The sequence below is a fragment of the Pangasianodon hypophthalmus genome, chromosome 2 (assembly GCF_027358585.1).
Source record: "Pangasianodon hypophthalmus isolate fPanHyp1 chromosome 2, fPanHyp1.pri, whole genome shotgun sequence".
NCBI classification, from domain to species: domain Eukaryota; kingdom Metazoa; phylum Chordata; class Actinopteri; order Siluriformes; family Pangasiidae; genus Pangasianodon; species Pangasianodon hypophthalmus.
In genome coordinates this window covers 13,396,071-13,419,701 of record NC_069711.1, presented here as the reverse complement: position 1 = coordinate 13,419,701, position 23,631 = coordinate 13,396,071, and the positions used below count along the sequence as shown (strand labels likewise).

The window sequence follows — 23,631 nt, the reverse complement described above, 5'->3', positions numbered from 1 at the left end:
TATATATATATATATATATATATATATATATATATATATATGTAATACCTTGCCCTTTATAAATATTATCTAATATATTCTCAAATTAAAATGAACAGGAGAACCAGTAACAAGTCTAGTGTCTAAGTGATTAAGTTTGACAATGCAAAAGTGGTTAAGCAAATATTTTTTCAGTGACTTTTTTCTTTTTCTTGTCTGAACTGGTAATGGTAGTCCAACCTGCATCCCGCATCCTCTTCATGGCTGCCAGTTTTAATGCTGCCCCTGGAGACTTATAAACAACAGAACTTTGTACCTGTAAATAAAGAACATTCTAAGATTTGTATGATCATTGTCATTCTGAGAAAAGGCTTTTATACTGTATATATAGGGTGTGTGTGTGTGTGTGTGTGTTTGTGTGTTTGTGTGCGTGTGTGTATATTCCAAACCTTCTTGAATAAGCCCAGGCACTCTGTTCCAGAGTCCATTCTTTGCTTGTTAATGATGGTAGAGAAACTCTGCCAAAACAAGCAAAAGATAAAAAAAAAAAAAAAAAAAAAGGAAAAAGAAATACAAATCAAAAGCATGTAAAACATATTCACCGTTATTTTAAAGCACACATGGGTTCTAAGAGTGAAGGTAAATTAAGCAGCATTACAGAATAATTTACCAGTACATCATTTTGCTCTGAGCTGTCAGATTTAGGATCCAGCTCCAGGGTGTTTTTCTTCCATAGTGCTGATTTCTCTGTTGAAGGTGGTGTGCGTATTCTGAAAGACTGGAGCAGAGAATACATTCACTCTCTCATTCATACTTTTTACTTCAGGCAAAAAGAGTAGATAATCATACCCTTATTCGAGATGTTGTTCCTGTGTTTGTTCCCAAAGTCCAAGATGGTGTTTTAAGACTGTCATCTAATCTCTGTTATTAAACAGAATAAATGTTATGTATAGAAAAATCACATCAACTCTACTAGATTAATCACCACAATCTAAGTAAATACTGAATAAATGCTAACAAAAGGTGTTGCTGGATCTTTTCTTGACGGAGTTTCTATTCCTTTCTTCTTTGAAAATGCAGGGGTTGATTTCTTGATGGGAGCAACATCTGGAGTTTCAGAGCCTTTGTCATTTTTGGAAGCAGTCTCAGACAACTGCAAATAAAATGTTACTAAGTTTCAAGAATTTGATGTTTCCAAAGTATTACAAAAGCTTTAAATGAATGAAAGTAACACCTTTTGAGTCTTGTCTTTTTCAAGAGATTTAATTTGCTTCTTTAAGGTAATCATTTCTTGCTCTAGACACTCCTTAAATAAGATAAATAAACAAATAAATTTGTAAATAGGTCAAGCTTTACCTGATTGGATATAATAAAAAAAATACAACACATCAATTATTTCACTGCATTCAAAAGAAGATAAACCTCTTTCTTTTTGTAAATGTCCTTCTGAGATGTCTGCATCTTGTTAAGTTCTTCCACTTGCTGCTGCAGGTTTTCCTGTAATATCCACTCTACAGTTACAACTTTGTCCACAAGTAGCTCTTAAATAAACAATACAAAAACAAGACTTACCTTTTCCATTTTGATTTCATCAAGTTGCTGTTTTAATTGTACATTTTCAACCTGCAGGTGGGATAGCTCCAGTTCCTAAAAAAAGATGTATTTAAAATAATGTTTTTCACAAAAATATTTTGTAGGAGGATAAGAACAATTACTATAATGGCTTAAACAGAAACCACCGTTTTTTTTCTGGGTCGTCTTATATTCACTGACTTCAACTGATGTGCTCATTATGCATTTACAACAGCAGATGGCGCTGATCAGACTTATCCACAGCATATTATATGCCTTAGTCTCTATAGAAAAGAGCCATTTGTACAAGAGAATAGAAGTGACAATAGCAATGAATACAGCCATGCTGAAATAACCTGCTGTAGGTAGACAAAATATGTTACAGACTGTGAGCCATCAGTTCATTGCACTATTTTCTTGCAATCTAGCCTGTTTTTTTTTAATTAGTAAATATATATATACTCTCAGAGATCCAAGATTAATTATTTTTTTCTCTAAATACTTAAATTAATTTCATTTTATTTAAATACCAGTAGTTCATTAAAATTATCACATTCCTTTGGTATTATAATTTTACATACAATATTATAATTCAAGGCTATTATTATTAGTGAAATATATAATGAAATATAACTGAAATGTGTTTTGACAGGCTGATATTCCTGACAAAACACAAGATTTGTTCTTTCTCAAAACAGGTTTTAAAGAAGGAAGAGTCAGCTTTTTATCAGGACCATCTTATATGCGAGCCAGTATAGTATATGACAGTTTGCCTTTGGTTGATGTTCATGGCTTTTCACACACATTTGGAAAAAAAACAAAATGGCTGGAGAAAACACTTGAACAGCCAAGAACAAGATATTTGTTATTTCTTATTTGCAGGGTTCTGAGGCCATATTTTAAAATCCAAGAAAAACAATGAAAAAAAATAATTACCACAGATGTTTTATTAGCATTAACTTCAGCTTCTCGGATTCTTTTCTCATTCAGTTCTGCATCCTTCTCTTCCACCATTTTGTCATACTCATGCTATCAAGAAAGCCAAGAAGAGTTTAAGTCATAAAATGACTTATAACTATAATAATTACTGTAAGATTATTTATGAACATTAATTTTGGTAATCATTATAAAATCAAATTCACCTTATGCCTTTCCATCAGAGCAACCATGTCAGCTATCTTCTGCTGGAATTTGATTGCAGTGTCTTCCTTGCTCTTTGTTGCTTCCACTGATGTTTGCTTCCATTTCTGCACCTGTAGAAACCAAACTAAGCTTTTACAGAATGGTTCCTCAAGTCATTCTATGCATTTGAGTTAAAACGTCTTTAAACCATGGGCACCCTCGGAAAGGAACATCAGTACCAGTATTTTTTGGGAAAGAATATGAATTAGGACCTGAATACAAATAAGGAAATTATAGTACGTAAAAGGCAAAGACTTTTACCTCCAGTGTAAACTCAGCCTCAGAGGCTGATTTGTTTTCCAGCTCAGCACATATTCTCTTATACTCTTCCTCGTGGTGGTGTTTCAGGCTTTGGGACTCTTCTTTTAATTTGGCTATCTTTTATTATAAACATCAAAGACAATGGTATCAGTAGTGTTATAAAAAACAAATCAAGTGAATGAATAGAAAAAATATATGCATATTTTAGAAATTATTTTAGAAATTAATTTTTAAAATTTAATATTTAAAAATCCATCCTCAGCTTCATGCTGAAAATATGTTTCATTAACAGAAAAACAACATTCTACTTACTACTCTGTACATTATACAGTACACATTACATAGGAAACATTATGTACTTCTTTCAGATTTTCATCCTGAGTCTTGGCTTTGGCCTCCAGTTTTGTTTTTAGATTTGTTAACTGAAAAGAATCATAGAAGAGAGGTTGAAAAGTAAAATGTGTAAAATGTAAGATTCCATACTTAATATGCAAACTCCAGTAGAAAGTGAAGATGACTGGCCCTAATGTTCTCTCTTTTGATTTAATGTCAAACAGATATGTTACACTGCAAATTAATGCAGTCTGGGTTGTAGAGTAAGAGTTAATTAGTTGACCGGTGATAGTTGTTTATTGCGTGTAGATAAAACGGTCTCTTGTAAAACAGAAGGAAGGTAGGAGCTGGGCCATTCTTGTAGGGCCTATAGGTCACAAGAAAATTCTGCAGAGTTATTCTCTTCTTTATGGGCTGATAAGTGAAATGAGTAAAGCAAGAACGGTGCCCTTCTGAGAGTTCAACAGATTGGAAGAGTTAGAATTGTGCAATAAACACTCTAATCGTCCGTACACTGTCTTACACTGCCACAATACTCTGGCAGATATGTACACTATAATGACTCAGATTATAGTGCAGATTTGCAGATATGTACAGTGTACAGATAAATTTACAGATTTTCCATGGAACTTTACTTTTTATTTTTTAATGATAAAACATACTATTTTCTTTTTTTTCTCGAATTTTCCTAGTTTTGCATTTGCTATCTTTTAAGATGAGCAATGAGGCTAAACCTTGGACATAGCAGTTTGTACAAAAACACAAAGAGATCCCCTCTGATGGTGAAACCTGCAAACAAATACCTGTGTGTGCATGCCACCAGCTCCATATCGGACAAACTGTTCAACACAGTGTACAACATCCTATTTACTACAGTAACATGGCCCAAGCATTTGAGACTACAGTATGTGGATATATGTAATTACCTACTTTATAAAAAAAACAAACAAACAAAAAAACATTTCTTTTGCACATCAATGTGCTGGTTAGCTCTCAATCCGATTCCCTCAGCACAACAGCACATATCCTACAGATTGAACTAGTCAATATAAGTTCTGGCTGAAGGGGAAATGGTTGCTGTACCCTCACAGCTAGAATACACTGGGAAATGATAATTTACTAGCTTCCCACCAATTTAGAAAACAATACAATCTTCAGCATGAAAATAAGAATGAACTTCATCACAACCGAATCATTTTAGGAAATAACATCTCCCACTCCTGTCTCATTTGTTTTGGTGTCCCTGATTGGCTGCTCGTTTTTGCCTGTCACTGTGCAGTGGAAATTCTTTTGTGTATACACCTGATGATGGTTGACCTGAGTTGATGCATCATTTGCATCAGTAATAGTCAGAGCCATGCCTGGACCTTCAGGCCAGAACTGGCAGAAAATTTGTATGCATAAGTCACACGCCAGCTCAGATATATCAAACACCATCATTCCTCAACTTCAGGCACAAGACTGATGCAGTTTAAGCTTTTTTCTTGCTGAAAAGTAAGCCATTTATTTGTTCTCTAGGAAGCTAGTGAATGATAGATGACAGTCAGCTGATTTATACTGTGAAGTTTGCATCATAACCCAATTGAGAAGTTGATGAGCTGGAGAGCTTATGGGAGCCAGCTAGTGACTAATGGACGTATTGGTCAGTTTCTGCATATTTTTGTATTTCAAACCATGTTTTATCAGGCAAGAGTGAGTGATCTGAGCTCTTTGCTCACCTGTCTGTATCTGTATCTTTTTATCCTCTGGTGAGAGTAGTGTGCTATCACTACACAGTTTGTGTCAAACTTTTCTCACTTTTTGATATACCCAGATTGGATAACAAAATACAAAAACATAAAAGAAAAACCTATGTAAAATGTTATTTTAGCTATATTTTAACTAGCTAGATTTAGCTGTGTCTAAGGCTACAACCATACACTACACCACGAGATTAATGCGTATGGTAGAGGAAGAGCACAGTACAACTCACGTTACAAAATCTTGTTTGCAAGCAGCCTGAAATAGCATTCTTCTAATAGAGAGGGTTAAATATCAAAATCTGACATCCTATAGCTTTAATAGTTCATGAAATTTGTCAATCATCAATAGGGTAAAATCAGTATTGTATAGGACTAGGAGAAGTGTTTTTAAATTATACATTTATGGTATTTAAAGAATGCATCATAAAACTGTTCTTGTCAGAATCTAAAATCTCACAAATACAATTTGCTAGAAATAGCCAATAATTTCACCTTTAGTTCCAGTGCTTTGACTTGTCTTTCCTTCTTCATCAGTCGATTCTGTGAGCTTTTATTCTGGAGAAATTTAGAGAAATTGTTAAATTGTTAAATGTATACAGCATGACTGAACACTCATCATAGGCAAGTAAATTCTATTCCAAATGAGTGACAGTCAGACAAAACCTGATTTTGACCTAAATTATTTTTTGCTGCTTATAGCATACTTTGACACCTGTACTGAAAAATTCAGTATAACTTACAGATTCCTTTAACAGTTTCTGAATATTCTCATTCTCTTGATGTTGCTCCTCAATTTTTGCATTTAGTACCTCCAACTGCTTTCTGTATACCATTAAAATAAGAAAACAATACTGTCAAAAAATGTAATGGGATATTGCAGCTTAACTCTTGCATAACATAATTTTTGCTTTCATTGGTCTAATATTAGAAGAACTATGCAAACTCTAAGGTTGTGTATGTAACCGTGGTTCTACGACTAAGTGGAGGCCTGCCAAAGTGGTTTTCTTAGGAACTACTGGAGTTTTCCTGTTTGCTAATGGCAAAGTTCATAACGGTGACCATGTGGCTTGCCAATACACTTGTACTCTGGCCATCATAAACTTAAGTGACCAAGATTATGAAGTATAATAATCATTTAAATTTCTGAGATTGCTCTCAACTGAGGGTGAGCATCCCCACCACACACAGCACATAACAGCTGTAATGAAGCACCATTCAGTCTAAAAAATCTGGTGAAGGTAGATAGTCTGCTCCATGTCACCACTTCACAAATGTGAATGTGACACTCCTCTTAGTGGGTAGCAATATGCTTACACAATCATTTCCTTAATCCAAAGTGCTGACCTGTCTTTAGACAGTGGAGCCCTTTTATGGTGCCCCCAAATACACGAATAGCTGATCAGTGACCTGCCAGTTGAGCCTTCACTGGACACAGGGCTGGTCTAGGCACATTTTCATTTGCCACAGCAGAGAAGTTGATATAAATTATAAATTAACTCTTTACACCCTAAGGGTACTTGTAAGCAATTTCTGTCTGAATGACATAGCCAGAACTAAAGGTTTGTTATTCTGGAATTTTACGATGAAAATCAATTTCTTAATAACAACTGACAGAAAAGAAAAGTATTCTGATCAGGTTTAAAGATTTTCAGGCTAAGAAACTGTTCATAAACACATTTACATAAGTATGTGTTCAGTGGAATCTTCCAATAAACATTCTTCTTAGGAATGGGACAGTACTGTGCAAAAGTCAGAGACCACCCTTTTGTTTTAAAACAAACGGCCATTCAGTAGTGTTTAATTATTTGGTGGCAAACAATAATGAAGTGAAAATGTACAGTATACTAATTCTAGTTTTAGTACAACAGCCATGCAGTACTTATTTATGCAGGTCAGTAATTCACAGATTTCATACTGTTTTTAGTGTGGAAGACCTTTGTGAGATTCTCTGTTAAATACAGTTTCCCTTCACTATTGTTTATTTTTGTTATTGATCATAAATTTGAAGAAAATAGTACAGTTTACTATTAGTAATTCTAATTTATATAGCAATGTAGTGTAGTTAGTTAGCCGATACTTGCTAAGACTGGTGTGAGCTATCAGGATGGGCTTATTGTTCAACTTTAGATCAGGGCCTGTGTGTGTTGCATTGCTGCCTACAGCTCCTTCTTTTTACACATGCCCACTGCCAACTCCTCTTCATTCCTTTGTTGTTAAGGCACCCATACTTCCTATTCTAGAGGGCTGAGCAGCTGAACCTTTTGCCCATTTGTGTTCCTGCCATGGCAGTGCAGTGCTTACCAGCTGTGTTCACATCATACTGCTGTGAATTTAATAATTCCTAAAATGTTGCTACACGCTGCTAGACACTGACCATGTAACTGTTCTAAAGACACTGTCAACTGTGGTGACTACACACATTACACAAGGTGTGTGCCAATACACACTCCTCTGACAGTGCAGATTTAACAATAACAAAATTAGAAAGAAATAAGCACTATACATAGTCTCTTGAATCTACTTGCTCAACCCCTTGAGCAAGATGGAAATAGGAAAAAGGATGAGCGTGAAGTAGCAGGGACCCTTTATAATCTTCCTACATGGGCTCATGGTTATGAAGTGATGCCTTTGCTATTGGTCAAATAAATGAAAGGAAGTAGAACTAAACATATAGAGAGAGTGAACAGGTAAAAGTTTAATGCACCTAGCAATTAATATTTGTTCAGTAGAGCTGGGCAATATGATGATATAATATGAATATCGTGATAATTTATGCCACAATACACTGTTCTGTATCATAGGTATTGTGGTATCTTTTTCTTCCTTTTTTAATAGCAATGAAAAAACACTGACTGGAAGCAGCTGACCTGATTTGTATGGAAACTTAAAAACTGTAATAAATGCTTTCTATTATTAAAAATATTAGCATTTATTTATTTATTTTTATTTATTTACTTTTTAAAGATCAGTTTTAAAAAACAAACACCAATGTTTTTCTGGCAGTAGGTTACCAAACCTAAACATGCCGTGATACATATAGATCATCATAAAAATGTCTTCAAGTATCATGATGTTATATTTTTGTCATATTGCCCACCCCAAGTGTAAAGTCATGTGCTCTGCACACTATAATTTACATTTAAGGTAAATACAAAGTAAATTAATGTAATATATATTTAACGAGCAAGGGTGTTAAGATTGAAAAAAGTTGTTGTTTCAACACTGGAATTGGAACATAAATGTTGTTTAATCTTACTGTAGTTGCTGTTTTTCCACCTCAAGTTTCCCTACTTCAATTTTCATTTTTTCCTCAGTTTCTTTAATTTCCTGTATATGATAATAGAAAATATTAAGTGTTAATTAAACACACTAATTCTAATATAATCCCTAAACACCAGTATTAATTTACTCATTTTGAGACACAGTTCACAAACCTTGGCCTTTGGATCACTGTCCTCTTCTTGTACAGTGTTCTTTTGAAGAAGAAGCTGATTAAATCTCTCCAGTAGATCATCATATCTATCCCTACATAAACATATCATTATATCATAAGTCACCAAGACACAAAGACCCAGGACTTCTTTATTGGGCACAAGAAGCAATTTAGCTGCAACACTAGACCATATACCCAGTGTATATTTATATTCACTGTAAATCCTTAATATTTTTTTTTTTATCCTAATTTAAGTCAAGTATAAAATTTACATAATAAAAATTACTTAACACTATAAAATCCCAGGACATGTAGAAGAGCCAACACTTACATTTCTCATTGTGATTCCTTCAATAATTCAGAGCTGTTACTATATAACATGCCATAAGATGCCCCCCCAAAACAAAACAAAAATAATAATAATAATAATAAAAACCTCACTGACAAACTGAAGGTTTATCCAAATATATTCTGTATGCTTAAAAACTTCTATATTACTCTTGGCAACTCTTCAGTAAAGGGGATCACATATTAGACATCAATTTATAGCTAATACGTAAGTGTGAATTGTAATCTTTGTTGTATTGCTTTGTCTGTTCAGTATTTTGTGCTGTATTTTTTTTTTTAATTTATGTTGGTGTAGGGGGTGTGTATTGTCTTTCATGTTTAGCTAATTGTTCCAAAATAATATGAGGAAGAAAAGCTAAAATATAACATTCTGGCATTATCAATAACATAATGTTTTAATTCAATTTCTTTTAGTAGATATGCTACTGGTTAGTGTAATGAACTTGGCAGCATTCCACCCAGAGAACACAGCAGACCCGGATTAAATATTACCTACTGGTGCATCGGACAAGCAGCTAGGAACGCCTCAATACCAATTTTTGCCACAATGAGTATGAGAACATGGTTTCTGGTACACACGCAGCAACATACACTAGACTTACACTGGTGACATGGTATTGGATGTTATCAAATGTTGGTATTGGAGGATTTTTTTTTACGAGTTTGAGTGAATGAGTATGCTATTGGATGGATACCTGATACCAGTATTGGTACTGAATCCCTAGAAAAAATAAAACAAAACTTGTGAATTTCCAGCTTGTTTAACAGCTCTGTTGCTGAGTGGTTATTTGTAAACTTATGCAGATTAATATAAAAACTAATTTGTTGGATTAGAAGTAGCTAGCTAACAGGCTTAGATAGTTTAAACATTTTGTCCTCTTAAACAAGGCTTAAAGTGCTGACATCTGATTAGCCTACTGCTAAAGTGTTGAAAAAGTTCATATTTTTTTCCACCTATACTTTTGCTGTAATGCTAAATATAACTGTTAAAATGAATAAATTCAGGGGCAGGTATTTTAAAGTGGACAGGTAAATGATACTACTGCTAAGACGACAAGTTGGCAGACAAATGAAGAAGGAAATTTTGAGAGGGAAATCCAATACAAATTTGGGCTTTTTGTAAAATCAATGTCCTTTTTTCACCCAGAGATCACAAGGGATGCAACTATTTTCATTCAAATCAGTCAAATACGTATTCAGTATACACATTTGATGTACAGGAGAGGTTTACGTGTAGTGTTTGTGAATGTATGGGCACTTTCCAAGTTCCTCATTGATTAGTACTATATTAATTTTATTTATCCTGTAGATACGTTCCACAGCCAAATGCAGTTGTATATTATGCTGCAGAAAAATTCGTAATTATGGTTGTGAAGGCTCCAATTCAGATCTTTCTTAGGGCCCCCAAATGGCTAAAGCTGACCCTGTGCACCACACTCCTTACTCTGCATCACGGTTATCTCCTGGAAGTGTTTCCAAACTCTTTTTTTAATGGATCATTGTGTAGAATACATATCTAACAAAATTAGTACCTTGAAGCTACTAAGCTCATAACCCTAGAGCCATAAACCCACCCTCTTGTGGTCATCAATAATAAATTGATGTTTTATTATCAGTTATCAATTATCTTGTAGTCATGTTTATCTGTTGCCTTTAAAGTCTTCCTTACTTGTATTGACTGATATCCATTTGCAATCTTTTAATATTATTAGATGATTCGCTCTCTTTCTTCAGTGCTTCTGATAACTGCCCCTCAATCTCTTGCAGTTTGACCTGGGTAAGAGATGTTGCGGTACAGTCAACTTCGGAATTTGCTTTCTTAAGACATTTTAGAGTTCTGCATATTGCACTGTCAACAATTTTACTAAAGCCTAATATGCTAGGGAAAGGCCTGACAGTATGACAGATCTTTTACCTGGAAAAACTGATTCCGTGTTTGTGTCCGTGATTTGTGCAACTAAATTCAGTACAGTGTGCCACCATTTTTTAGCAAAAGTCTTAGCTGACATTCACAATTCAGTTAATCTCAATGGAGTCAGATTGAAATGTGACCCCCACTAAGATGGTGACGCTGCTGACGTGTCTATAATCAATTCTAGACTAGACTATAAACAGTTTTACCTCTTTCAGAAGATAATGCTCCTTCAATAGCGTTTGCTCATTTACAGCCTCTTCCAGGGTAGCCACCATTTTTTTGTTTTCCACTGCGGCAATCTCCAATTTTTCCTGTTGAAACAGGTGGAATACAAAGCTCACAACATCTGTGCTCAAAATTATGTTAGCATTTTCAAATTTAAATGCTAATTTTAAAATGCCAATTCAAACATGTATTTGCAATTGCATTTCCTGCTTAATATACAAGCGTGCAAACCGTGTATTTGCATGTTTTGTGCATTGCAATGCACAATGGTTAAAATTAAAATGCAAATGCAATGTTCATTTGACATTTAATTTTCAACGTCTAAACTATATGTCTGCCATATTGAAAAAGCAACAGTAATCTGTCCATTTGCATCCACTCTCAACCTCATGCTACAACTGGACTGAAAATTTACAATTTACATTTACATCCTGTTTACGTTTGAATTTTCACTGTTACAGAGGTATCCATGTAAATCAAATGCTGTGAGTGGGAGTTTGGGAGGGACTTTTTGGTGTGATTTGACAAAATCAGGATACAGTTGTGGTAATGGTAGCAAGTCCTTTTGTAAGGCTAAAAATTTGGACATAACGAGACATTTCAAAACTTGCCAATAAGGACCCCTCATAACAGATTTCTTCTTGTTTCAGCCTGAAACAATTCCCGAGTGAGAGAGTAATTCTATTTTAATTCTATAGTAATTGCTGTACTTACAATACCTTTAATATTTCTACTGATACACCATTTTGCTTGTCAGTTCACTACATTTTAATTGTAACCACAGCTCACATGCAGGCATTATAGAATATGTACTGACATTCATTAAAAAAGACCATTCTTCTTATTTTGCTTGGTAAAGAATGATTTAAATGCCCAGCCTCCAACCCATGTTTGACCCACTGCAGCATAGCATAAGTAGCTCATGTCCGTGTGAAAAACTGCTAACTAGCAACAATGAAAAGATCTGTGGGACAGTCGGCTCTTTGTGCTTATTTCTCAGATGTCACTTGCTTCAAAACACACACGCTGACAGTGAAATTACAAATGCAAACTGGATTGCAGAGGCATTCCATTTTTGCCCAAGTTGTAGAGAAAAGATGCAGAAGTGCAATGAAAGTGCAATTGCAATTGGACAGATTGCTATTGCTTTTTCAAAATGGCAGAATCATACCAGTTTAGACACTGAAAATAAAATGTCAAGCACTGTAATTTTGGAAGCCAATGTACATTACTGTGCACAATAAGAATGAACATTTTGACAAACATTTATTTGCATTTACACAAAACATAAGTAATGTACGTAAATAATTGAATTAGCATTTTCTAAATTGCAGTTGAATTTGAATAGTCCAGAAATTGCTTCCATACTAAGTACTCTTTAGACTGCTATAGAAAATGTTTTATGGCAAATGTAAACAGCATATCAGCAGTGTATCCATTCTATATCCTACACGACTGCACAGCACTCAGTTCAGTTCATTTCTCAGGTATTTATGCTGCTAAAAAAAAAAAAAAAAAAAAAAAACGGAATAGTTGTAAGCTACTGGGGCTTTAAAACATGTATTCAAGGTTACATTTACAGAACTGCCAACATTGCTAGCAAGATAACCATAAAACAAGAAAAGTCTAGTGAATGTCGGTGGAATGGTGTAGCTTGATGCATAAATGATAAAAATGTGAGCATACTGGTTGATAGGTATTTAACTGCAATCTGCAGAAATGTTTGGATTTATCAGCAAACCAGATTAGAGTATAAGATTACATTATACAACAGTTTATTTAGAAGTACAAGTCAGGTCTGATCTTGATAATAACCTCTCTACATGTGTCGTGAAAAAAAATAAAATATGAAAATGATGAAATATAGCCTACTATTGAAATAAAGCAACCACTTAGAGAAAGACATGGCTCTTTCACATCCCACATAATTTTCCCTTTCAGTGAATTTGCTTTTCCACTGGATGAATTTTGTTTGGGTTCAGTTTGGCCACTCTCTCCCTTTTCTCCATAATAAGGGGTCAAAAATTGTAAATGTTACAGCTAAATCATAGACGTTGGCATGTCTGCAATTAGCATGATTATAGATACTCATACTAGCTTAAAATTTTACCTTCAATTTGTTTATTTCTGCTTGTTTTTCCTCATGTTCTGAAGTCAGCTGAAGAATCTGTTCTTCATCTGCTTTTATCTTTTCCTCAAAAGACTTTAGGGTATTTTCCTTTGTCTCCTTTAATGTAACAGTAAGGACATGCATTATCAGCTTAGTGAATTATTACTGAGAACATAAATGGTTTGGTGAGAACACTACATACCATTTCAAATTTCAGAGCTTGTATTTGGCTGTCACACTCCACTTTCACTTCTCTTAATATTCCTGTGGTGATACTTGATTTAGCAGGGAGGATGGCAAGAAGGCTTTTAGCTTGTTATCTATGCAATATGTACATACCTAGTTCTGTTTTTTTGCTGCAGAGTTCCTCAGATATTGAGCTAAGCTCTGATTCAAGTTCTTGAACCCTGTGAAAATAAAGGAATAAATAAAAGAGCATAAGAACAGACTAACTTGTTTTCTGCACCTCAAATTGTTCTTTGTATTACCCATATGGAGTAAACGAGTTCTCTGCCACCTTACCGCTTTTTCTCCAATTTTAAAGAGGACTGTAAGGAATCTGCTGTCACTTGCATCTCTTCAATTTGGTGTGTCAGTTGCTCTTTGATATTATTTATATCTTTAAGCTCGATATCTTTCTCCAGAAGGTTCTTTACATACATCTCTTTGGTTTGTTCAAGTGTGTTAACTAATGATTTCTGGTTTTTCTGAAGAAATCAAATAACATAACATTAATAACACAAAAACACAAATAATACACACGATTGCTGAGACAAAATCAAGCAGCTACAAGCAAACTGATTCTTTGAATCACATTAAAATATTATGAGCACATGAGCACAAACCTCACTCTCCTGCCTGAGTTGTTCTTCTCTTTCCAGTTTTTCCTGCAGTTCATCCTGTTCTTGTTTACAGTTGTGAAGTAATTCAAGATGCTGGTCTAAATAAGTTAATCACAACTTGTTTAAAGAATCATTTTTTGAACTCCCAGAAAATTATAACAAGATTACATAAGTTATTCTGTGCAAACGTACTTGCAGATTCCTGGAGTTGACTGAAGTTTTTCTGAGTCTCTTGGAGTTTGAGTAAAATTTCTGTAAGCTGACTTTCCTTTTCTCTTAGTTTTTCTTCAAGCAGGGAAACCTTAATTTAAAAAAAAAAAAAAAAAAAAAAAAAAAAAAAAAAAAGACTGTAATCAGTGTGTCTGCAAAAAATCTTAAAAATAACTCAGACACATTTCTCTGCTTTTGTTTTTTTTTTTTTGTGTGTGTATTCCACATTTCACCTTCCACAGCTTTTAACCAGCAAGAGTATTTGCTGTTCACCAGTCACGTTTGGCTGAATTTACACTTCAACATGTGTCTGTGTATGTATAGGCTAACAACAGACTGCTTGGTAGCTTCAATTTAATTTTTTGATTCAAACACAAAGAAGAAAAAAGAAAGATATACATTACACACACACACACACACACACACACATACATATACATCCATCCGTCCATTCTCTGTAGCACTTATCCTACACAGGGTCTCTGGAGCCTCTCCCAGGGGACTCAGGGCACAAGGCAGGGGGCTGAACTATCACAGCCATCTCACACACACAGCACAAATTCACTCACTACAGACAATTTAGAGATACTAATCAGCCTACAAAACATGTCTTTGGACTGGAGGAAACCCCCCAAAGCACAGGGAGAACATGCAAGATCCATACGCACAGGATGGAGGCAGTAATCAAACCCCCAATCCTGTTAAAAGAGCATCTTTAATAGAGTGTAGAAAATTGCACAAAATTGTATCTGCAAACATACAAATACTGTGTGCTCACTGTAGATCACAGTGGTGAGACTCCTAGATCATATTATGCAGAAGTGAACTTTGCGTTATTTGGACTGCTTCTCGTTGTTATGAGGATCTGATGTGTACTGCAGTGGTATTGTTTTTAGGCTGGCAGCCAAATAAACGTGGGTGGATTACTGATTGCTAAATTGTGACAAATTTGTGAAGATGGTAAATTAACATGATTATCACATAGATATAGGAAACATTTATTTTCTGTGCTTTCCCCTGTGAAAACTAATGCCTTGTTTTCCTGCTTTGATGTGTCAGTGAATCTTATACCCAAATGCACTGCAGACTAGTGGGCGGTATGACGGTCTATCTGTGAGGCTGCATGAGAACACAATGCTTTACACATAATCCACACAGAATGTGATGCGACAGAGCTGATGACTGAACACAAGCAAAAAATTTAGTGCATGATTTTCTCTTGCAGTATTCACACTGCTTGCGTGCAACAATGAACACAGTGCAACACTGTTCATCCACTGAGAATTACTTGTGCTGTCTATATTTCAATGACTTTTCACTTGTCTACTGATGCCCCAAGGTGCTGTCATCTGCAGATAACTATGGGATAAAAGCATTGGCAAAATGTAATATTGATGGGAAAATCTATCAGCTGTACAGTGTGCCAAAAAAAAAAAAAAAAAAAAAGGGAAAAATTTTTTTTTTTTTTTAAATATAGTCCATGCTCTTTGGCAGCACTGAAAGTAGGGGTTTGCGATATGTGTCGTCTATGGTAATATCGTAATTGTTGTTTTAACGATGTGCGAGCTAACATTATTGTCAGTCACTTTGCAATAACCAATAAAAAACACCTCCAGTGTCCACGCTTTCACTGCGTGATGTAGACTATTAAAATGCAGTGTGCAAGTTAAGCTGGCATAGCTGCCTGAAAATGCATGACTGAAGTTAAAAATGAGTAAACAAATAGACAAAATACAGACACCACCAGCCTTGCAATCTACATCGTTAGATTTAATTGCTAGACGTGGGTCATCCTCACTCACATCCTCCCACTCTGAGAATTTTGCTTTTGGGGTTAAAATTCTGGATGATAGGATGAACGCTTTTTTTGTTGCAACACTTGGGAGCAATAATGGAGTATTTTTTTTGCTCTGTGTTTTGACTAGTGTTTTAACACTATCCACTTCATATCTAATGTGTTTGACAGGCAAGAGAACAGATCAAATAATAATGATGCACACATTGGATGCTACCAGACATAATACTTTTTCTGTCTACACTATATTTTAGCTAACAAGATCCTACATACCTACACAAGTTGTGACATTATACGTTAAAATGCAGTGTGCATTTTAATATGTAGAGCAGAGAAACTGGGAGATTTTATTCTTTCATTTGGTACTCAAGAACTGTCAGTCACATTCATGTGCACACTAATCCTTCTGCAATACTGAGTAATTGCAGCAGATAAGCATCTCCTCTGGCATGGCAGAGGCAACAGAGCATTTTATAACCCACATTATAAAATGTTCTTCTGAAAGTAGTCTATACATAGAAGGTCATACCACCCAATTTTGTAAATCAAATATATGATCTTGTAGCATTCCAATTTTGTGATTGGTACGTGCGCGAAGGCACTATTTAGAAAGACATGAAGGAGCTGAATTCTGTAAGCATGGCCCCTAACATACTTGACACTTTGCAAGATGGATCTATTTAGAGGCATGAAGGTTCCAGGCATGATGGTTGTATGACAAGCAGTATTTATTGCAAATACTGTGTCATACATCACTCTGTGATTGGATGGTCTTGGCATGAGTGCACAAACACACACAAGAAGATTCTGGGATCAACAGAACAACAATTACATCCATCTCTCCATCCATTTTCTGCTTATCCTACACAGTGGGGAGTCTGGAGCCTATCCCAGGGGACTCGGGGCACAAGGCGGGGGACACCCTGGACAGGATGCAAACCCATCGCCATAATTGCACACACACACTCACACACCCATTTACTTAATATGGACAATTTAGAGATGCCAATAAGCCTACACTGCATGTCTTTGGACTGGGGAGGAAACCGGCGTACCCAGGGGAAACCCCCAAAGCACGGGGAGAACATACAAACTCTGCACACACAGGGCGGAGGCTGGAACCCGAAATCCCAACCCCTGGAGGTGCGAATGATATGTAAATAACTCCTTATTTTATTTAGGTCAATATCTAGACCCCCTTGCTGTGGCAACTGATTGTTTCCATAACCACTTTCATTCTCTGTAACCAAAGTGCAAAACTATTGCTAGTGTAAAATTAAAAAGCTGAATTTAGGTATGACCTCCATCTTCACAGTGAAATTGGCAAAGCACATTTTTGTTATTTTTGCCATCCATGATACATTGCCAGATGTAGGGTATAGTATAGATAAAGGATCTGTCAAGATTCTGTAGAATTAACTCTGCTACCTCCCATTCCAAACGTTTTGTGCTCTCCTTAATGCTGTGCTTAAAACTTCATACTTATATTAAAATAAATATCATATTCATGTGCTTGTAATTTAGCAATAAATGTGATGGCATAATGTACAGATAGGCCTGGCCTAAACCACTATTTATGGCTGTTGTCATGTTTATATTACAACACAGGAGGATACATAATAAATAGTATTTTTTGTGCTGCAACTTCTGGCCACTAGAGTGAACAGATAAGCAGTACCACTTACCTTCTCTTCCTTCATGCGATACTCATTCTCAAATCTCACTTTAAGGTCCTCAAACTGTTTAAGGCCTTCCTTAGCTGTGTGATATGTGCAAATACACATTGAAACATTGAAAGTATTTTAATTGTTACATCTAGTACACAGTGCATGTCCTTACATTCTGAAAGTACCACATTTTCTCAAAACTTGTATTTGTCTCATTGTTTACCTTTTAACATTTCTAGCTGGTCAGCCTCTGCTTGCAGCCGGAGAGTTTCAAATGCAGCAGCCATCCTCTGAAAGAAGAAAGACAAGCAAATTTGAAACTTCTGAAAGCCATCTCAATGGTTGTGAAAGACTGTAGATTAAAACACAATGTCAATTAACCATTTATTTTTGAAATTAGCTAGATTAGCTAGATATGAGATTTTTTTAAATGTATGGTAGCCAGGGAAACCCACTGACATGCTGAAGTTTTGACATTTTCTACTGCATGCCATTCTGAAAACCACAGATTCTAGTTATATTTCTTTTTTCATGTCCCTGAACTACAGGTTATATCATTTTAAAGTACGTTGAACTCAAGAAGTGAAAAGGGAAGAGAAATGCATTAAAAGATTTAAAGCATTTCAAGACTTAATTCCAATTCCACTGAAAAACACTAACACTTATTTTCTAAAAGCAACTGCTGGAAGTAGAGTTGCTTCTGGTAAGTGTACGTAGCTAGTAGAGTTAGCTTGCTTTGCTAATCTGCCAGTGAAGCTAGTATGAAGCTTGGAATGTAACATGCAAATCAAAAAAACACTTTTCACACTGATTAGTTCACTGTATTTTTTATTTTTTTCCCAGACCACCACTACTGACATGCACAATACCACACTACCACTTTAAATCCCATTTTTTAAATACTGATTCTCCCTACAAATGTCTTTCGTACTATCAAAAATAATTTACCTGAATGTTTTCGTGGTTCTGCAAGAAGAGACCATGGGTTTCTTCTCTTTCTGCCTCAACTAAAGAATCAAATTACATTTGTTGATTTAACATGAAAAAAAAAAAAAAAACATTTATAATTACATATTAAGCAAAGCAATGAGCTCCAGGATGTATCACTTTTACAGTGTCACTTACACAGGCTCATTTTCTCAGTAGATCTTTCAAAAGTGTCCTTCAGAATGTTGCACAAATTTCTTGTTGCATTACTTCTGCAAGTTTAAAAAATATTGAATTACTAATGACTAAAGTGAATATATAACATTTACTGAGTTACAATACATGCTATACATACTTATTCCTCATTTCTTCGTTTTCATTTAGTTGCTTCTCTAATTTCATGCTCAGACTCTCATTTTCAAACTGTAACAAAGGCATCAGAGTTATTTAAAATAAAAAATAGTCACTAGAAGCCATTTTTCTTGCATAAATATTTTTTGAATAAAAAAAATTGAATAAATAATAAAATCTTAGGCTATGTTCAAACAGCAGGTCAAATCCAGGCAGATCTGATTTGTGAGTCATCAAAACAAATTTGCCTGTTCAGACATTTACTCGCAAAACTGCGTTGGTTGACAAAGTAATGGAGCAAGTGGTTGCAGTGGAGGTCAGCAGTGTATGAGTTATAGTAAAACATTAGATACTAACCATTTAAACAGTTTAGTGCACTTGAAAATATAAATCTGAAAATACAGATAATATTCAGATACTGAAATTTAGAACAGATCTATAGCAGATCACGTCACAATGGCCAGTCATGTATTCAGCACAGACTACATGAATTAAGAAAAAAAAAAAAAGGGTGGCGTCTGCAGTTTTTGTCACTTTCATGACTAGCACCACAATTGTGTGAGATTCTTCAGATTTTTGATATGTATGATGAAACAACACAAGAAATTCGATTTGACCGCTCAGGCTGAGACATATGTCCTGAATTCCAATTTTAATCAGATTTGACTCCACATACAAAAATGTAGCTTGAATCCAATCAGAAGACAGATTTTCTATATTTTTGTGGTCATTTAGCATGCAGAAAGGCTTTCCCAATCAAGCAAGATATGCCAGAAAATCGTATTTGAGCTGTCTGTCTGACCATTGCCATATTTACCTGAAGTTCTTGAATGGCTTTGCGCTGTGTCTCAACTGTCCTTCTATTCTCCTGAAGCTTTCTATCTTTTTGTGAGATATCATAGTCCATTTTCAATTTCCAAGCTTTTATTTTTTCAGCCTCTTCAAACAGTTTGGAATACAACTGACTGGATCTTAACGGTGGCTGCCAAAATGTACAGTAAATAGTAATAAAATCAATACTGACATTTGATCTCATACCAAAAACACAAACATGAAGAAATCACTCACCTCTTCTTTCTCTATTGGCATCACAGCAATCCTCTTTGTGAACTCTTTAAAATAGTAAACTTGAAATATTATACCAAAGAACATTTGGTATACATCGGAATAATTAACATTTCTACTGCTTTGCAACTAAAATGTTGTCACGTTTTTTTTTTTTTTTTTTAAATAATCTCTACATGAAAAGCACCTCTGCACCTTTGTTACCTGATTTTGGGGACTCTGTAGGCAACACCATCTTGGTATTTGAAATGGTCTCTTTTTCAAAACATTTATTAAAACTCTGAAGAAAAAACATACACATGCCAGGTAATATCTTCACCTACAGTAAAAACAGATTCAGATTCAGATGAAAATCTACCCACCTGAACTGGTACTGTAAAGCTACTGTCATCTTCAAACAGCCCAGGATCTTGAGGCTTTACGGCTGACACCTGACCTAGCCTGGTTCTTGGAGGAACTAAAAGTTTAAAGTTAAATGCTCTTTCCATGCTGTAACATAACGAAAAAAGAGAATTAGCTAGGTGTCTCTCTAACGACAAGTTTCTTTAAAAGCAAATAGGCAGTGCCATGATGCCTTTCTACTTCCGTTTGCTGGGTTTCTATTTCAAGGTGTGCTAGCACAATTTCCATTTCAGACACAGCAAAGAAGCCAGCGAGGATGCTAAGTTAATATACTGTATATTTTGTCACATTTGAAGTTATGGAAGAAGTGAACATGTGAATACTTAATTAAAGGCAAAAGTTTTCTCCACTCCCTAGCACTAACATCACATGTTCCCTACTCTGAGTTTTCATGATTTCATGGTGCCTGTGTGTTTGGTCTCATAAAGTGGTTTGATGGGAAAAGGAATAAATAACAACAATGCCAGTTTATATTTATTACATGACCAGCAAGTGTAAAATTTAGTAATTATTTTACTGTTTCATTAACAGCAAAAGGTCAGATGTACTCAGTACTTAAGTGTATGAACTATTACACTCTTAGGTTAAACAGAACAGCTGTACATGTGCAAAACAAGGTAGTATGGTTATTTTAGATCTCAAAGAAATATTAAAATGTAATTTTACTTAAAACTGTCCCTGGTGTATAGAGCGATGCACTGAATGTAATACTGTGGCTTACTTGCAAGGATGTATTTGGAATACTAATACTGATGAGGCAAACGTTTTTCTCCATTCTCTTTAAAACAATTTGTTCAAATTCTGTTTAATCAGAACGCATCTTGGGGGCAGCACCGAGGTGCAGTGGGTAACATTACCACCTCACAGCTCCGGGTCCCTGTTCATTAGCGGTGGTCATTTCGATTCATCTCAGTGACTCGAGTCTTTTGACTCTTTCCGTAAGTTACACCATCACACCAGTAGGTGGCGCCAGTGAGTGTCTTCTCACACATTATTAGAAAATCATTGCTTCATTCACTCATTACGTTCGTTTAAAAAAGCAAAGTTTTCAAGAGACAAGTTTTAATATTATGATTTATTAAATCACAAAGAGAAGTTCTGGTGAATGAGGATACGAATGTAATTTGATTGTAATCCTCATTCGTGACCACTCTCTCAAAACTAGCCTGCACTGACTGAAATGTCTTTCTTAAAAATAAATTCATCAGAACCTCTCTTTGTGGATTGGACATGCCAGTTTTAATAAATCATAATACTAAAACTCGTCTTTTGAAATCTTGGCGTTTTAAATGAACGTATTGAATGAATGAAGCAATGATTTTCTCATAATATGTGAGAAGACACTCACTGGCGCCACCTACTGGTGTGATGGTGTAACTTACGGAAAGAGTCACTGAATGAATCACTGAATGAATCACTGAACGAATCTTTTTGGTGAACGGAGTCAAAAGACTCGAGTCACTGAGATGAATCGAAATGACCACCGCTAATTTGCCCTCTGACTAATTTAGTTTTCTTTCCCATTCGAATATTTACTTGCTAACATTTTTCAAGCGACACACATTACAGTAAGAGGAATGTGAGTTTTAGCTCCCACCAGTTAGCCAGAGCTGATGTTGTTAGCTACAGCTAAGTTCTTAATATTGGCTAACATTAGCCGTTTTAATGTTAAACATTAGTACGATCAGTAGAACGGAAGGAGGTGATGAAATTGACCAACTGTAATATATTATAGGCTGAAATGCAACCTAGACTCCCTATTTTTACTCACTCACGGGTTGGGTCTGGGGAAACAGGAGCTCTCAGACTCGTACCTGTCACTCGGAGGTGGAGTTGAACGGAGTATGAGGTGAATTATTAGCAACGCCGGCGCAAAATTAGCCAGCTAGTTGAGCTAGTCAGTTAGTGATTCGACTAAACTTGCTTGTATATTTCAACATACTTAGGACTGAAATGACTCTTACAAATAACTGACCGTGTTTAACATATTATACAACAACACAGTAAGTTTTCGGCTAGTGACATAGCAGAAAAATGATATTTATATTTGCTAACGTCGACAGCTTATTGATAGATAATACATAGTTACTTCCATATACAGTATAATAAGTGAGGAAACTGCAGTGTTTCAGACAGAGGGAGTGTTAAATTACCTTTTAAATCACGGTTTGACAGACTTACTTGCTTAATTACCCACTTATCAGTCTTCTTCTCTCTGTGCGCAGCTCAGTAAGAAAAGTCCTAACGGTTTTCTAACCGACTTTATACTTTTGATGCGCGTGCGGGCTGAAATACAGCACGAGGCGATTTGAAGCGAATTCAGGTTTCTAATAGAGAACATTTAACGATACTGCACATTGACAGGGGTGCCAGATGTAGGAAAATCACACAAATGTCCATTTATGACTAGTCCAAAAAGAGAGCGATGGACAACAGCAACAACAACATCAACAACAATAATAATACCCTGCCTGTTATAGAGCTTAGAGTCCGTTTCGACTGAGCCGTGTACTTTCCAGACGGAAAGTGACTGCAGTGTGTTTAACTAATTTACCTTGAGGTTATCTGTCCTTTTAGCTTTATGCTAGTTGATCAATTTGTTGTTGTAATAGTATTTTTTAATGAATTTTATACTTTGTGATTATATATTGTTATTGCTGATTTCTGGTGTATGAATTTAAATTTTTCTTGCGATCTCTGGTCTGATTCAGTATTATTAGGTTGTTATGACAGTGGCTTGAGACAGGCAGGTCTTGGTTTATGACAATCACCTTGCTCATAATGCCCTGTTAATATGGTAAGCAAGCTGACCTCTGAAAGTAGTTAGCAACAGTTGCTAATGTGGAGCTTATGCACAGAGTTTCACGTGGTCTCGCCATGTTCACGTGAGTTTCCTCAGGGGTGGATTTAGTGATTTGGGTCCCTAGGCGAAATAAAAGAATGGGGCCCTATTCAGTGTTTTAACATCAATATCTATACTTTTAGTATATGTTATTTAGCATTAATAATTAAAATACATATATAATTTGCATTTTTATGGGGCCCTTGGCTTCTGGGGGCCCAAGGTTGTTGCCAACCTTTGCCTAGTGCTAAGTCCGCTCCTGAGTTTCCACCAGGTTCTCCGGTTTCCTGCCACCACCCTCCCTCCTCCTCCTCCTCCTCCTCCTCATCTGATGACATGCCAGTATGAACTTACTACTCTAAATTGCCCCTAGGCTTAAATGAGGGTGTAAAAGTGTGTGCCTGGTAATAGATTGGCATCTCATCTAGGA

The 23,631-nt window shown here is 35.6% G+C and overlaps 1 protein-coding gene across 4 annotated transcripts; it reads right to left on the bottom strand.

Annotated features, from left to right (window-relative positions):
* Nucleotides 1–53: 53 nt before the first annotated feature.
* sycp1 (synaptonemal complex protein 1) lies at nt 54–22,746 on the bottom strand. 4 transcript variants are annotated; one of them, XM_053232164.1, is made up of 34 exons: nt 22,513–22,746; nt 20,320–20,446; nt 20,162–20,237; nt 19,961–20,004; nt 19,710–19,874; nt 18,897–18,964; nt 18,740–18,813; nt 18,563–18,621; nt 17,838–17,904; nt 17,633–17,706; nt 14,135–14,243; nt 13,946–14,040; nt 13,623–13,807; nt 13,440–13,507; nt 13,303–13,364; nt 13,101–13,217; nt 10,972–11,076; nt 10,520–10,623; nt 8,504–8,594; nt 8,326–8,396; nt 5,810–5,891; nt 5,562–5,624; nt 3,354–3,416; nt 2,995–3,111; nt 2,694–2,804; nt 2,488–2,580; nt 1,552–1,626; nt 1,402–1,476; nt 1,214–1,285; nt 998–1,132; nt 829–900; nt 656–757; nt 429–497; nt 54–295 (listed from the first exon to the last, which is right to left on the bottom strand). In XM_053232164.1, exons 2-34 carry the CDS (start codon nt 20,443–20,445, stop codon nt 155–157), a joined length of 3,030 nt encoding a protein of 1,009 aa, XP_053088139.1. In that variant the 5' UTR covers nt 20,446; nt 22,513–22,746; the 3' UTR covers nt 54–154. The 4 variants fall into 4 exon arrangements, with proteins under 4 accessions (XP_053088139.1, XP_053088137.1, XP_053088138.1 ...); XM_053232162.1 differs by having other exon boundaries at nt 650–757; nt 22,513–22,745; XM_053232163.1 differs by having other exon boundaries at nt 650–757; nt 22,541–22,745.
* Nucleotides 22,747–23,631: the final 885 nt, after the last annotated feature.